General features: G+C 43.7%; 1 protein-coding gene across 2 annotated transcripts; it reads left to right on the top strand.

The window, feature by feature from the left end:
- Nucleotides 1-610: 610 nt before the first annotated feature.
- On the top strand, nucleotides 611-15,553 carry LOC121541436 (mitoguardin 2-like). Of its 2 annotated transcripts, none has more exons than XM_041850436.2 (15): nucleotides 611-943; nucleotides 1,432-1,812; nucleotides 2,015-2,225; nucleotides 2,516-2,634; nucleotides 3,766-3,886; nucleotides 5,228-5,364; nucleotides 5,706-5,805; nucleotides 5,996-6,096; nucleotides 6,387-6,499; nucleotides 9,004-9,076; nucleotides 9,476-9,562; nucleotides 12,563-12,661; nucleotides 13,016-13,150; nucleotides 13,417-13,587; nucleotides 14,047-15,553. In XM_041850436.2, the coding sequence occupies exons 2-15, from the start codon at nucleotides 1,717-1,719 to the stop codon at nucleotides 14,257-14,259; spliced, it is 1,776 nt and encodes a 591-aa protein (XP_041706370.1). In that variant the 5' UTR covers nucleotides 611-943; nucleotides 1,432-1,716; the 3' UTR covers nucleotides 14,260-15,553. The 2 variants fall into 2 exon arrangements, with proteins under 2 accessions (XP_041706370.1, XP_041706369.1); XM_041850435.2 differs by having other exon boundaries at nucleotides 5,228-5,394.
- Nucleotides 15,554-17,198: the final 1,645 nt, after the last annotated feature.

Genomic DNA, 17,198 nt, shown 5'->3' with positions numbered 1-17,198 from the left:
GCCTTTGATTTGACGGCGTGCACATGCGCAGTTCGGCGCTAGACGAACGTTAGACCCGATGATGTGTTTTTGCGCATGAGTTTAGCCAGAAGTATTAGAAAAAAGTGCTCTGGCCAACGTCGCCTATAAACTGATCGGGAAGAAAAAGTTTCTGCCTGTCTTTATACTGTACTGTCTTTGATTCCTTAAAGCGGCAATCAGTAGTTAAAAGAATAAAGCGTTTCCCCACCACTGTTTCGGTAAAAAGCTGGGGGTTTAGAGAAATATAAACCACTCACAAATTCAAAGACCGAACTATGGATGCAAGGACTGACCACCCATGATATTAAAATGATAGTTTTAACCATGTTTTTAGGCTATACAGACAGTTGGTTTAGATTTACAAACATTGGATTAAAACAATCTTATATTTTAGGTTCTGAAGGGGTACGACAGTTGCACTAAGCTCATGATCCATTTATAAGTTATATTCTTCAAGAATCAATGGGTACAAATCATTCATTTATAAATCCAAAAATGTATGTAGCATCTGCTGATTGCCCCTTTAATTGTACTAGATTGTGAAAAGCCGCGCTGAGAATGCGCTTCTACAGCACTTTGGATGCCACTACTATGCGCTAGCTAGCGGCTGTGGATGTAGCTAGGCATATCATTAGTAATTTAATAGGATCTCTATGTAGCTATCTTTCTTATCCATCAAAGTGTTAGCTACATGTACCAATCTCTTGAATAGACATATAGACAGCTTTTAGTAGCCCTCTGTTAATTGAGTGATGCCAGGTTAGATTGCAGCCAGTAACATGCCCGAATCAAAGTTGGAGCAGGCTAGCTAGCTAACTAACTAAAATATGGGGTTGTGGGGTTTGTCAGCAATCAAGACAGGGCAGTTTTGTAATATTCCATTCACAGGTGGAAACTATGTATGTTTATTAATGTTAAAAAGGTGAGTGTCTATCATATGATTCTTGTTATTAGGTAATTGGTGTGAACTAGTGGCTTGCTAGATAGCTAGCTGTGAGGGCTTGTCCGCTTGCTAGCTAGCATGATGCTAATGCTACTTTGACAGTTAGCTAGGCTGAGGCTGTCTCTGTGAGTTATTGGAAGGGTTAATTTGCAGTCAAAAATACAAATATTTGTATAAGATAGCTTTTGAAGGAAGCTTGTCGGCGCCGACATTTTGTTGTTCCTACTTATTCTCCAGGTTAGTTAACGTTAGCTGCTAAGTGTAACTGCAGCTGTCGTGGTGGCCTGTGCAATATCTGTCCACTTCACTCTGTTCTGGATGCTGTGTGCCCTTATATAGCCCCGAGACAATGTTATCTGTCTAAGGTCACAGTTAATTTCAGTTCATTAAATGTTTGAAGTAGTCATATTTTACTCTCTCTGACAGACAAACTGACATACTTCATTGCCCCCCACTACCACCACCAGGTTACACAGTTCGAGAAACATGGTGCCTTTGGATAAGTGAAGTAGCGAGACGGGGCACGAAAACCAGTGTGGACAGGCTGCCTCCAAAGACAGTACTCTGTTGCACTGGTTGCAGCTACAGTCTGAAGCTGGAACAGTGGTGGACCCACCCAGGCTCAGAAGTGGCTGACCACAGCCCATTCAGGCACTGTGCTGGCTGGTCTCCGAACAGAACAGGGAAGGAAGACCCTTAGGAGGTGGATGTAAAGGGGCTGGTGGAGTCTCTGTGGGCATTCTCCTACTGAAATGTCAATCAGAAGAGCCGAAAGGATGTCCATCGCCCAGGCCTTGGCCATGACTGTGGCTGAAATCCCCATGTTTCTTTACTCCACCTTTGGGCAGGTAAGCAACATCCCCAAGACGACACTTTCAAGTAAAGTATGGAATATGTCTAAGAGTATGTGTGTAAGAATCTGTTCCAAAAAAACGAATGCATACAAAGCTTATTTCCACACAAATATGATGTTTGACTCACAGAAGATACACATTTGATACAGTGATTAGGCCTGTTGTGATCTCTCACCCTCACTCTTTTCCCTGTCAGTCCATATTCTCTCAGCTGAAGCTCTCTCCAAGTCTGAAGAAGGTGCTGTTTGCCACGGCTCTGGGGAGCGTAGCCCTGGCCCTCACCGCCCATCACATGAAGAGGCGAGGGAGGAAACAGAAACAGGCAACAGCTGCAAAAGTTGAGCCGAAGCAGGTGGGAATACCAGAGGTGTTGCTCCGGTTGGGGAGGCCGTCATCCCTTAAGAGAGGTGAGTTTTGCATCAATGTGATTGCTGGTGATTTTAATCAGGCTGTGAAACCGGCTCATGATTTGTTGATGTGTTTGTTAGATAGCTGGATGATTTGCTGATTTAACCTCAAGGAGTAAAAGGGATTAAGTCAAGTGATTGGCTCATTGACAGGCTGGTGTTTGAATAAGGCTGTGTGGATACATTATGTGAAAGCTGTTTCAGTATAATCATGATGAGAATACCAGTTGCAAGTGATCCAAATGACTTGTTGATAGAAGTGTTAGCTAACAGCCTTGTTTCCATCCCAGGTGGTCCGATTCCTGGGCGACAGATGATGAGCCCCAGCACGCGGAGTAATGACACCATGAGCAGCATCTCCTCTCTGGCCCCCAGCAAACACTCAAGATCCTCCCACAGCATAGCTTCCGTACGTTTGACTCATTACTTTCTTTCGATCACTCTTTCTTGTCCCTGATTTCTCTCCTCTTTCTTAGTGTATTCTTTACCTCAGGCTACTCTTTTTAGACCATCATGTTGCAGGTTATATTTAAGCAATAAGGCACGAGGAAGTGTGGTAGATGGCCAGTAAGGCCCTTATGGCTTAAACTCACCCAAGGTGAGCATGCGAGTCATGTGTGATTTATTTTAGAATGCATTGTTTTGAATTATAATGACCCAACCGGGGTCATTGGGGTCAGTGGGTTGTCCACTTTTACTCCTCGCTCAATTAGAACGTGTCTCTATTTTTGCGTTTTATCGCTGGCGCTGTAGTCACACAAAACAATAACATTTTTGTTATTATTCACTTTTCTTTTCAAGCTCATTTGAATTGGAAGAGCTAAGAGTTGAGGCTTTACTATACATGCTAAATTATACCAATTCATCCACTTATGGAAACATCGCTATCAGCAAAGATGATTGGAGATATGGACTATCCTGCTAGCACGCAGTCACTGCTCTGCCCGTCCCATCCTTTCCACCCGCCTTGCTCTGCCCAACAGCTTCTGGTGAGTTTTTCGCTTTAGCATAGGTATATTGGCCATATACCACAAACCCACGAGGTGCCTTTTGTTATTATAAACTGGTTACCAACAGTAAACAAGTAATTGTTTGTCATACCCGGCTTTCAGACAATCAGCATCCAGGACCCAAACTATCCTGTTTATAATATACATTAATGGCGATCAGTTTAGGTCAGGGGTGGGTAATCTTTTTTGGCTCGAGGACCACATCGGGATTTCGAAATTCAACGGTGGGCTGCACAGATCTGTTTCTTAAAATCAAATTGCGGGCCCGAAAAAGGTCAGTTACTAGAAAATATATAGGTCCATTATAATTTCTACATACTTTCTATCTAGTTTTAAATGTTAAAGTGTGGCCTGAGTGTGTATTATTATTTTTATAACCCAAAATCAGAATTTCCCCACTTTATTTTGAATCGTAAAATTTTTTTTGTTACTCAAACCTCCCACGTGCCGGATTGAATGGGCTCCGGCCTGCGGGCCGTAGTTTGCCCACCCCTGGTTTAGGTTGTCAATGGCAGTTTTTTGTGTCACAGATGCGAGTCCTGCCTTCTCCGAATCAGTCGGCCAATCCCTCGACTCCCTGGGAGGCAGAGCCTGTGGAGGAGGAGCCAGGAGCCATGGAGGACGCAAATGCAGAGAACCTCTACATCATTGGTAATTGCCCTTATGAATCCCCTCATATGGCCTCCCGAGTGGCGCAGCTGTCTAAGGCACTGCATCGCAGTGCTATTGGCGTCACTTCAGATCCGGGTTCGATCCCTGGCTGTGTCGCAGACGGCAGCGACCGGGAGACCCATGAGGCGACGCACAATTGGCCCAGCGTCGTCTGGGTTAGGGGAGGGTTTGGCCGGAGGGGATGTCCTTGTCCCATCGCGCTCTAGAGACTCCTTGTGGCGGCCAGGCGCATGCATGCTGACTTGGGTCGCCAGCTGTACAGTGTTTCCTCCGACACATTGGTGCGGCTGGCTTCCGGGTTAAGCGTGCAGTGTTTCAAGAAGCAGTGCGGCTTGGCGGGGTCGTGTTTCGGAGGACCTCGCCAAGCTCACGACCTTCTCCTCTCCCGAGTCCGTACGGGAGTTGCAGCGATGGGATAAGACTAACTACCAATTGGATATCACGAAATTGGGGAGAAAAAGGGGTAAAAATACCAACAACAACAACAACAAAAATATATATATATAAATAATTATAAAAAAAAAAAATCCCCTCATATTGATGCAGTAAAGAGGACAGACAATATGCAACTGAGACAGAGTTTTTGATGTGCTTTTTAATGAGGAAAAGTATTTACCAAAATTGAATTAGTTACTTATTTCCCATTCAGAAGAACTGTGCAAGGACCTTTGAGTAGAAGGAGAGTTGGACATTGACATAGAGGGTTATGCCTGACTATACTGTATGTCCTGCACTGTTTGTCTTGGTCTTTTCATTGATACAGGATAAAGACATTTCTGTAATTCAGCTAGTCTGTTATCTTTCCTCAGCAACCAAATGTCTGGGAGGCCTCCCAGTCCTTCGATGGTATTTCTAAACCACCCGACAGATTATCATCACCCATCCTTGCATTTTACGATGCATTCATGCTCCCAACCACTGCCATTAATTTGTGGCTGCGTTCCAATAATATTATGCCTACTATTTTCCTCTAAGTGTGCACTTGCGCTCTCTCTTTCCTTAAAAACACTGGATGTTGATGTTAGCATGGGTTCCCACCACATTGCTTACACTATTCAATTATTTTTTTACATCCATGAGCGAGAGTGAGCAGGCGAGTTGCACACTCTGGGGGAAAAGGGTAAGGAATGATAATAAGGTCCCCTGTCTTCCCTTCCCCCTCTCAGGAATGCCACTCTTCCTGATCAATCAGTACTTCCTGCTTTTCCAACATTAATCCTCCCTCCATTCATATATATATATAATTGAAACTGACCTAGCCAAAATCGTGCTTTTCTTGATTTTTCTATGCTATCCTGATCACGTCCTCATCTCCCCCAGGCATGGAGCTGTTTGAGGAGGCCCTCCAGAAGTGGGAGCAGGCCCTCAACATCCGCCACCGCTCTCACTCCAGTGCTTCCAACGCCAGTACGAGCCTGGCCCTGGAGGGGGAGACGGCTTGCCCCGACCTGCCCACGGTACGCCACAGAACTATCTCACACTCAACGGTACGCTACACTTTTATTTTTCTGTATTTTATTTAATTTATCCTTTATTTAACCAGGTTAGTCCCATTCAGATATGAATCTCTTTCTCAATGGAGCCGTGGCCTAGAGGAAGCCACACTCTCACAAATCCATCAAAGATTACATTAAAAGCATCCTCCGATTTCTCACTCCACCAGCCTCCATTGCCTTAACGATTCAGAGAAAGGATGATGGGCAACTCCGGTCCTGGAGGGCCACTGTGATTTGAATTAATCAACTAATGTAGTGATTTTTGTTTGTTTTCATGGTTTCATTCCGATTCGCGTAACAAGGTCTTTGCCGAGAAGCTGGAGACCCTTCTGCACCGGGCCTACCACCTACAGGAGGACTTCAGCACCAACATTCCCCCAGATAGCCTGCTAGCAGACTTTGGTAATTAGAATGCTATGCAAATCTGTTGACTTGTTGACGGTAGCTTTAGCATTAGCTATTAGAATGCTGCTAACATGAATCTATTTATTTTCTGCGTAGACAGTATCTTTAGCATTCAGCCATAATGGGTAATGTAGCTGGTGTAGTCCTTGTGTTGTGGCTCAGACTGTTTGCTTCGTTGTCCTGCCAGAGAGTGAGGGAACGCTCATTCTGCCAAACTTGGCGAGTAGAATGTGTGAAGACGACACCACTACGATCACTTCGGACGATTCCTTCTTCTCAGCGGCAGAGGTTGGTTTCTCTTTCTTTCTCCATCTCTCTTTCACTCAGCATCTCTCACGCACGTATTCTCTCTCCCCCCTCACTCAAACTCACACACACTTCCTTTCTCCCATACACTCACAGTCCATCTGCCAGACTCACACTTTTCTCCCTCACACACCCCTACTCCCTATCTGACACACACATACACCACTACTCTAGTCTCATGTATCCTATGTATCCTCATGACTATCATGTATCCTATGATATGAACATGTGTGCTAAGGAATGTGCCTCTCCATCTATTTTCCTCTGTGCAGCTGTTTGACCAGCTATCTCTGGATGAGGTGTACCAGCCTCTGAGGCCCGCTGCTCTCTACGATGAGGCCGTGTCACTAGTCCAGGACGGCAGCGTGCCCTGTCGAGCGCTCCGGTAAGTGCTAGCTAAGTACTAGACCTGGGTTCAAAAATTATTTTTTGAGTGCTTAATTAAAGTGATAGATTTGGAGAGGGTTTGGGGTTTGTACTTTTGGGACTATTCCATAGCTTCCATTGGGCCAAAGGCAAGATCAATCGAGCACAAATACTATTTGAGTGCTGTTACTCACATCTAGGGCTGTTGCGGTGACCGTATTACCGCCACACCGGCGGTCACGAGTCACGAAGTCATGAATTCCACGTGACCGTTTAGTCATGGTAATTAGGCTTCTCCAAGCTAATGGTCATTAGTAGCCTACCGAACTTGCTAACTGCCTGGTACTCAGCAATCTATTGTCCCTCTAATCACTCTGACATCAATGCAAATGTAATCGAAAATCTAATCAAACACTTCATGAGAGCCCATGAGCTCATGTTGCACAACATTTCTATAGGCTATGCAATTGCGTGAGAAAATAGAGTGATGGCTTCTATTAAAAAGAGGATCCCATCAGCTTTCTATAGGCTAGGCCTACTATATTTATTTCTCAACTTTCCTAATATTAAGCACATTGCTTGTCTTTACAACATGAGTATAGCCTACCTGGCTGGTATGAAAATGAACCACAGGAAAAGCGTCCTCCATTCGCTATTTAAGTGCATAGACAACATGTATTTTTTCCCGCTGCCCCTGTTTCGAGACAGGTGCATGATAATGGTCCATTCTAAATCAAAACAAATTTCACACATACATTATTTAGTATATGTAAAGACAAGATTAAATCAAGAATAGTCTGATGGGTGACAATATTAGCCTATCACTTGTGAATTATATATTATCACTTTTGAATGATGCCCAGCATAAGAAACTGCCTTTTTTTTGCAACTTTTTCGGATCATAGTTGCACACCTCATGTAGCCTAGCCCATAGGCCTATATGTTTTTATAAGGTTTGTATCACAACTAAAGTGGCCAAATAACTTCTTAACATTAAGCACATTAATCCGCTTTACAATGGGTTTAGAGCCTAACTGGCATACATAAGCAGCACGTGAGTTTCAAGGTTGGGGAAGATAATTTTCTCTAAAAATGCACCTTCATAAAAAAGCATTACATGCATAATCGCATTTGCGGTCACTTTTGATAATGGTGTTTTCCCGCTAATGGAACGTTCGCGCTTATAGCCTACTGCCATGTGCGCATTGCTGTGCTTATAATGTGAAGAAATAGCCTAATAGTTTATCAACATTTTAAGCTAAACGTTCTGATCTGTTGTGTCAGCCACATTGCGTAAAAAAGTGTTTTTTGATGATAGTGGTTGTATTAATTTGGGATTAATTGCACCCCACAACTGTCCCAGACTATGTTTGGAATATTTTCTTGCGCAGAATAGACTAGGTCGACTTTTGTGCTATGGGGGATAGTAGATTGACATAGTCTAGAGCTTTTGCTGTTCGTTAGGCCTACTCATCTTGTTGGCTGACGAATAGTAAATGTGGACAGTCCTTCCAATATCTTCAATATGCACCTTGGAATTGGATAAGGACACGCGCAGTTGCGTCCCCGATGTGTCTGTCTTCACTTGTAGCCTGTGAGAAAGACCCGATCACGTGACTGAGAGCCATGTAAGTGAGAGGCGCTTCGGATTGCGCAGCACGCTCAGGGACAAGGGCACAACGTAGCACTCCGGGCCGCAAAAGGCATGGATTTTTTTTAGGGTGCATTACGGCCACAAAAGGGATGCCGCCGTGGAAGTCGCGGCATTATCAAGTGCTTTTTCAAATTGTGAATGAGAGACTGATTAAGTATGTACAGCCTGCGCAAAAAACTAAGCAGAGCTCATGCCTTTTCAAGCGACTTTTTTCAAATCATCATTAGTCGCATCATGCAGCCTTAAAATGTATTTAAAATCTAAACATATAGCCCAACGTTTGTAGAACAACTAATGTTACATAAATAACTCTAAATTAAGCATATAGGAGTACCTATTTCTTTGTTAACCGCTCAACACAGAATAGCCGCATGTGCGCACTCCCTCAAATCGTTCGGAGAAAATATTTATATTTTATTCAGCTTTGTTCAATTGTATTCTTCATACTATAAAATCATGCCATGGAATTATAAGCAAATCTTGTCTGCTAAATGAACTAGTGTAGCCCACAGCCATATGGCATAGCCACATCAGGACCTAACATAAGGACAACTCTTATTTTCATGCTTCTTTAGACCTGTCTAAAATAAATAATGAATTTATTGTGAAGGTGTAGGCTATATTACATGGATTTATTAGACTTTTTAAAATGGCTTGTAGGCTATGTGTGGAAGCTAGGAGATACTAAATGTGTTTGTTAATTAACGGTCAATTACCGTGAGACCGACAGTTATTTGCTTGACAATCACCGGCTGACACAATTTCGTGACCGCCACATCCCTACTCATAACCATATATTTCCGACATAAAACTAAATGATGTCTATTCCCGTTTCATATTCTCATCTTTCCCCCTTCTCCGTCCCTCAGAACTGAGCTGCTAGAATGCTACGGTGACCAGGACTTCCTAGCCAAGCTCCATTGTGTGAGACAAGCCTTCCAGGTCTGAAATACTTACTGAAGATGATTTATTGGTATTTATAAACTGGGTGGTTCGAGCCCTGAACGCTGATTTGTTGAAAGCCATGGTATATCAGATCGTATACCACGGGTATGACCCCAAAAAATATTTTTTACTGTGCTAATTACGTTGGTAACCAGTTTATAATAGCAATAAGGCACCTCTTGGGTTTGTGGTATATGGCCAATATACCATGGTTAAGGGCTGTATCCAGGCACTCCGCGTTGTGCATAAGAACAGCCCTTATACGTGGTATATTGGCCATATACCACACCCCCTCGTGCCTTATTGATTATATAGACAATGTCACTGTGGATTTGATGTGACCAAGATGGGTCTTTGCTGAAGTCCGCAGTGCTCAGTTGTTGTTGTTTTCGACAGGTTCTGTTGCTAGACAAAACTCACCGGACGTTCTTCATGGAGACCGGCAAGCAGATGATCACAGGACTCATGACCAAGGCAAACAAGGTGACAACACTCACCTATATCCGTACCGATACATACAATACGTGACCAAAAGTATGTGGACACATGCTTGTCGAACATATCATTCCAAAATCATGGGCATTAATATGGAGTTGGTCCCCCCTTTGCTGCTATAACAGCCTCCACTCTTCTGGGAAAGCTTTCCACTAGATGGACTAGAAAATTGCTGCGGGGACTTCCTTCCATTCTGCCACGAGCATTAGTGAGGTTGGGCACTGATGTTGGACGATTAGGCCTGGCTCGCAGTCGGCGTGCCAATTCATCCCAAAGGTGTTTGATGGGGTTGAGGTCAGGGCTCTGTGCAGGCCAGTCAAGTTCTTCCACACCAATCTCGACAAACGTTTTCTGTATGGACCGCACTTTGTGCACGGGGGCATTGTCATGCTGAAACAAAAGGGCCTTCCCCAAACTGTTGCCACGAAGTTGGAAGCACAGAATCGTCTAGAATGTAATTATATGCTATAGCGTTAAGATTTACCTTCACTGGAACTAAGGGGCCTAGACCGAACCATGAAAAACAGCCCGAGACCATTATTCCTCCTCCACTAAATTTTACAGTTGGCACTATGCATTCGGGTAGGTAGCATTTTCCTGGCATCCGTCAAACCCACATTTGTCCGTCGGACTGCGAGATGGTGAAGCGTGATTCATCACTCCAGAGAACGCGTTTCCACTGCTCTAGAGTCCAATAGCGCTGAGCTTTACACCACTCCAGCCAACTCTTGGAGTTGCGCATGGTGATCTTAGGCTTGTGTGTGGCTGCTCGGCCATGGAAACCCATTTCATGAAGCTCCCGACTAACAGTTATTTTGCTGACGTTGCTTCCAGAGGGAGTTTGGAACACGGTAGTGGATGTTGCAACCGAGGACAGATGATTTTTACGCGCTTCATTACTCGACGGTCCCATTCTGTGAGCTTGTGTTGCATACCACTTCGCAGCTGAGCTGTTGTTGCTCCTAGACGTTTCCACTTCATAATAACAGCACTTACAGTTGACCGGGGCAGCTATAGCAGGGCAGAAAATTGACATTGTTGGAAAGGTGGCATCCTATGACGGTGCCATGTTAAAAGTCACTGAGCTCTTCAGTAAGGCCATTCCACTGCCAATGTTTGTCTATGGAGATTGCATGGCAGTGTGTTAAAAACATTTTTTTACACCTGTCAGCAACGGGTGAGGCTGAAATAGCCGAAGCCACTAATTTGAAGGGGTGTCCACATACGTTTGTATATACAGTGGGGAGAACAAGTATTTGATACACTGCCGATTTTGCAGGTTTTCCTACTTACAAAGCATGTAGAGGTCTGTAATTTTTTATCATAGGTACACTTCAACTGTGAGAGACGGAATCTAAAACAAAAATCCAGAAAATCACATTGTATGATTTTTAAGTAATTAATTTGCATTTTATTGCATGACATAAGTATTTGATACATCAGAAAAGTAGAACTTAATATTTGGTACAGAAACCTTTGTTTGCAATTACAGAGATCATACGTTTCCTGTAGGTCTTGACCAGGTTTGCACACACTGCAGCAGGGATTTTGGCCCACTCCTCCATACAGACCTTCTGGCCCACTCCTCCATACAGACCTTCTCCAGATCCTTCAGGTTTCGGGGCTGTCGCTGGGCAATACAGACTTTCAGCTCCCTCCAAAGATTTTCTATTGGGTTCAGGTCTGGAGACTGGCTAGGCCACTCCAGGACCTTGAGATGCTTCTTACGGAGCCACTCCTTAGTTGCCCTGGCTGTGTGTTTCGGGTCGTTGTCATGCTGGAAGACCCAGCCACGACCCATCTTCAACGCTCTTACTGAGGAAAGGGCCAAGATCTCGCGATACATGGCCCCATCCATCCTCCCCTCAATACGGTGCAGTCGTCCTGTCCCCTTTGCAGAAAAGCATCCCCAAAGAATGATGTTTCCACCTCCATGCTTCACGGTTGGGATGGTGTTCTTGGGGTTGTACTCCTCCTTCTTCTTCCTCCAAACACGGCGAGTGGAGTTTAGACCAAAAAGCTATATTTTTGTCTCATCAGACCACATTACCTTCTCCCATTTCCTCTTCTGGATCATCCAGATGGTCATTGGCAAACTTCAGACGGGCCTGGACATGCACTGGCTTGAGCAGGGGGACCTTGCGTGCGCTGCAGGATTTTAATCCATGACGGTGTAGTGTGTTACTAATGGTTTTCTTTGAGACTGTGGTCCCAGCTCTCTTCAGGTCATTGACCAGGTCCTGCCGTGTAGTTCTGGGCTGATCCCTCACCTTCCTCATGATCATTGATGCCCCACGAGGTGAGATCTTGCATGGAGCCCCAGACCAAGGGTGATGGACCGTCATCTTGAACTTCTTCCATTTTCTAATAATTGCGCCAACAGTTGTTGCCTTCTCACCAAGCTGCTTGCCTATTGTCCTGTAGCCCATCCCAGCCTTGTGCAGGTCTACAATTTTATCCCTGATGTCCTTACACAGCTCTCTGGTCTTGGCCATTGTGGAGCGGTTGGAGTCTGTTTGATTGAGTGTGTGGACAGGTGTCTTTTTATACAGGTAACGAGTTCAAACAAGTGCAGTTAATACAGGTAATGAGTGGAGAACAGGAGGGCTTCTTAAAGAAAAACTAACAGGTCTGTGAGAGCTGAAATTCTTACTGGTTGGTAGGTGATCAAATACTTATGTCATGCAATAAAATGCAAATTAATTAAAAATCATACAATGTGATTTTCTGGATTCCGTCTCTCACAGTTGAAGTGTACCTATGACAAAAATTACAGACCTCTACATGCTTTGTAAGTAGGAAAACCTGCAAAATCGGCAGTGTATCAAATACTTGTTCTCCCCACTGTATAGTGTATATGACCTATATCCTCACCCCAACAACCCTGTATCTTCACTAACAGTCTATCTCTCTGAACATGTTTGTTACTTTTTAACACACTGTCTCGAGTTGTATCTTCATTGTTTTGTTCCTCTTTGTTCCCTGTAGAGTCCAAAAGCCTTCCTGGAAGCGTATGAGGACATGCTTCTCTACACCCAGAGAGAGGAGACCTGGCTGGTCAGCAAGATGGAGCTAGAGGGACGAGGGGTGAGAGATTTTTCCTATTTATTTCCCTGTTTTCTCTTTGAACCTTCTCTCTTCAAACATAAATGGAAGTGTCTAGAAATTCGAGTGATTCTTTCATAAGATAATTATAGCTAGAATCAGTGTCTATAAATCGCTCTGAGTAGATTGACTAGTGCGTGACAATTCATGAACTCTCACACTTTACATGTGGTGTAGAGCTGGGCCAGATTCATTGCACACCAAACTACTAAAACAGGGAGGGAGTACCTGAACTTATTTTCTACCAATAAGAAAAGCTTGTTTTGCTATTGTGTGCCCTAATGAATATACGTTGTTTGAAGCTCCTGACCTTGTATGACCTATGACCTCTGCCAGGTGGTGGTAATGAACTTCTTTGACATCGTGCTGGACTTCATCCTGATGGATGCCTTCGAGGACCTAGAGAGCCCACCCTCGTCGGTGGTGGCCGTGCTGAGGAACCGCTGGCTCTCCGACAGCTTCAAGGAGACAGTGAGACCACACACACAGAATCTCTCTCACACACACTGAAAAACACACACATACATACACACACACACTCCTATAGTCATCATGCTATATTGATTCTAGCAGGCTCAATAACAACTGTAATATAAACATAACACATAATTACACAGGCTGACATGCTGGACAACAGGGTCTATTGCATTCACTTCAACTATACCATTGGTGAAAATATCCTGAAATGTAATAAATCATGCATTGTGTTTGTGTGTGTGTGTGTGTGTGTTTGTCAGGCCCTGGCTACTGCGTGCTGGTCTGTTCTGAAGGCCAAGAGGCGTCTGCTGATGGTTCCAGATGGCTTCATCTCCCACTTCTACGCCATATCAGAACACGTGAGCCCTGTCCTGGCCTTTGGCTTCCTCGGTCCCAGACAGCACCTCAGTGAAGTGTGCACCATCTTCAAGGTGGGATTTTTAATCTGGACTTTTCCCCCTGACCTTTTGTCCCTGACCTTTTGTCCCTGATTTATCTACTACTAGTATTTAGAGGTCACACGTCCCTTCTTTGTTTTATATTTTCATTTTCTCCTCATTTACTCTTCTTTTACTCATGATTTTGCAAAGAATGTCATGTTTGTGCTTTGTTTGTCTGTCTGTCCTGGTGTTACCTTGATTCTTGCATAGAGCTCACCTTAAATAACAAGTTGAATCAAAGTGATGCCTTAATCTCTCAAGTATCGTAATTCCTGTAGACAGTCTACCCAGATTTTCAGGAGTGAAATGCATGTAGAAAACAAGCTTGATTTTTCTTAGAAATAAATTACATCTCATGAGGACATTGCTCACCAATGTACTGAACTCCTGGAAAGACTGTATCGACTGCATATCTCACCCTCTCTTTCTTCCCTCTCTACTACTCCACAGCAACAAATAGTGCAGTACCTGAAGGACATGTTTGACCACGACAAGGTGCGCTTCACCTCAGCCCAGTCTCTGGCCGAGGACCTCCTGAGCCTGTCCCACCGCCGCAGTGACATCCTGCTGGGCTACCTGGGCATCGACAGCCTGCTGGAGCCCAACGGAGCCCTACCCCAAGGAGATGCAGCAGCCGGCCCCGGCCGCTCCAACCACCACTGAGACAAGGGTAGGGAGAAAACATTATAAAAACAGAGTGAAACGGGGAGGTACGAACTGAATTTGTCCAATAAGAACACAGATTTTCATTTTCAGTTGGAAAGTGGTTCGCTACTGTGTGGCCTGATGAGTACGACCCTGTGTCTGACTTAGCTGGAAGGTACTGGACTGGGCTGGTCTAAACCGGACTTCACAGGCGAGATTTAGGAGAGGTGTCATTCACGCGCTTGAACTGCAGCATCGCTTGTATTGGACCTTACATAAAAGAGGGACCTCATGATTCCATCTCTCCCCTTACGTTGGATGATCTGAAGTTCGAGATCATTCCATACTAATCCCTTTCTTCCAGTGTGTGATGATCCAACCGGCAAGAATATGTTTGTTGTGTCTATGTCATGTATGTACTGTAAGTGTGTATTCTGGGGCAGGGGATCCAAAGCGATCCCCTCTTGACTATCATCCTGACACCCTTAGCCAAAATAACTTGCACTGAGATGTGATGTCATTGTCTGTTGAAGGACCTCCTTGCTTCTGTCTATACTCTGTTTTCCATCCATCAATCGATCATCCATTAACTTAGCGTATTTATTCTGATAGTGCTAGGAGCCTGATTGATGAAACAGTCCCCCATCCAAGAGAACGTGTAATACAAATATTTAATACTGTACTTAAGGTCAGGGGCAGGGCATTGGACTGTTAGACACTTGTGCGTACAGAAAAAGTGCACTGATATCCCCATCTTGTCCTCATACTTACAATATAATGATATTGTCATAGTATCGAGGTACTGTGGTGTAGCAAAGATGCCAAGCAAGGGGATGCAGCCATCCACTGAAATCCTACACTGTAGCATTTACCTCTGTGAAAACCTGACATGCTTTGATGAAATGTTGAGATGGTCAATTCTGATGATTGTTGCCGAGTTGGGTGTATGAGAGAGAGAGTGAAATCCATCATTCGTATTGTCTGTAATCACTCTTTGTCTGTAAGAAACAGTGAAATTGGTATATGCAGCTCAGGGTTTCCATTAGGAAAATGTGGTTCTGGACATTTGACCGGCAGTATTTTAATTTACCTATGTGCATTGGGTGCGTGACCTGGTTATTGCTTCCACCCACGGTGCTCAGAATGACATAAATCACAGTTAGATTATGGTAATTAATCTTAACAGAACATGCAACTCTAGGAAGCAACAGCAAGAGTCCTTCTTACCGCTTTCCGATGCGCACTTTGAAGATGTTAGAATAACTATCCACATTTACTTTTCCTCAGCCAACAGGACGAGTAACGAACAGCAAAATCACTAGCTTAAAATTACTACCATAGTAGAAAAGTTTACCTAGAAATAGCCTATTCCAAACACTCTGGGACAGTTGTGGGACAATAGATCCCAAATTCATACAACCAGTACATCAAAATAACATTGTAATTAATTATAGGTCATATTTTAATAGAAATCTGGAAACACTGGACACTTTAAAGGTTGGGCAAAAACGCACATAATGGCTTTAAACTGTATAACTGATCAATGCACCATCATACCAGGTCATTTAATGGTTCACATTTTTTATGAATAATATATTGGGCTACAGAAGTGTCATTTCTTACTGATCTCTACAGCTTCCGTCCAAAAACAAATCCTGTGAAATGAAGTCGACACATACTGGAGGAGTTACTGGCTAGCTACAGTGTCTAGCTTAGCTAACGAACTATCTACGTCAGTCGCGGTGTGCATGACCAATATGACACCGATGAACCACCAAAGACACACCCCATTTCTGTTCGAAAATTGAGAGAGGAGGAGTTGGACTGTTTTTCGTGGCCAAAGTCGACCGTTAAAGCTAATTTCCTGCAATTCTACAAATGTTGCCATTGTTTATGACGCTTTAATATGCTATTGGGGGGGACCAATCGACCAGTTCTGAATATTGGGGGCGATATCCCTCCCCCAATCCCCAATGGCAATTTCACATATGGAAGTCTTTATAAAATAATTGCCTCCACGTTTATAGAAACTGATTTTGGCATGGCTACTTTGAAGCAAGACATGCCTCATAATATGAAGTAAAACGTTAAGGCTTCACACAATGAAGTATGTTTTCAAAATGCTTACTGCCTCCAGCTCACATTGCAAAGTGGTGTGTGACGCGCTGAAGCCTGCCTACCTTTGCCTAAGCGCTTGAAAGGTGAATGGGAAGCGCTTCAATTACCAATTGAGAATGAAAAAAATAGTAGCTCTTTTTAATTGTGGCCATCAAAACAGTTAACACGTGTTTGCTATTAGAATTTTTGCACAATGATTGGGCTTATAAAAGCATGTATCACTCCAGCAGCAACAGGAGCTGTAGCAGCAGCTCTTTTGCTGTCTGCCAGATTTTCAGCTGAAACTCTGTATCTGTATGCTGTGCTCGTGTGATAAGAATCATAACGACTAATGAAAATAAAAGCGCCAATTTCATTCCACTGAATTATGCAAATTAACCTTTAGACAGATAAGCATGACCGGTCAAATTTAGTTCCATCAACTGGTATTTCCATCAATGAATAGGCAAAAAAGCATTATATTTGCAATGGGATTTTTTTCTTCTGCAGGACAACTGACCGGTGCCAATTTTCAAGCCTAATGGAATGGGAGGATATGTTGCCATTTTCAGACTTTTTGAAAAGGTTAATTTAGCTGTTTTTGAGAAAAGCATTGTGTTTCTGAATTGCTTCCCATTACTAGTATTCCCACATGCCCTCTGCCCTCAACGAAAGACAGGACCTATTCTACTTTACATGTTTGAATTCACAGCTACCTTGTACTGAGCTCTATGCCACACGTTTGGTTGAATAACACTCACATTTTGTTGAAATGGGGATTGACAAGAGTAGATGACAATCTAGGTACGTTAAAATTGCAACGTTTAGTATACGGTTAAGTGTGATCTTGATATATTAAA

This window comes from Coregonus clupeaformis, chromosome 27 (genome assembly GCF_020615455.1).
Source record: "Coregonus clupeaformis isolate EN_2021a chromosome 27, ASM2061545v1, whole genome shotgun sequence".
NCBI classification, from domain to species: Eukaryota; Metazoa; Chordata; class Actinopteri; order Salmoniformes; family Salmonidae; genus Coregonus; species Coregonus clupeaformis.
Note: the sequence above shows the minus strand (reverse complement) of the source record. Positions and strands in the feature narration are given on the sequence as shown.

What these genes read in the sequence shown, in the direction of transcription:
- LOC121541436 (XM_041850435.2), top strand. Translation starts at nt 1,717, where the DNA reads ATGTCAATCAGAAGAGCCGAAAGGATGTCCATCGCCCAGGCCTTGGCC. An exon ending in AGAGAACCTCTACATCATTG is followed by an intron (nt 3,887 to 5,227) that starts GTAATTGCCCTT and finishes CATCTCCCCCAG; the next exon opens with GCATGGAGCTGTTTGAGGAG. An exon ending in TCATGACCAAGGCAAACAAG is followed by an intron (nt 9,563 to 12,562) that starts GTGACAACACTC and finishes TGTTCCCTGTAG; the next exon opens with AGTCCAAAAGCCTTCCTGGA.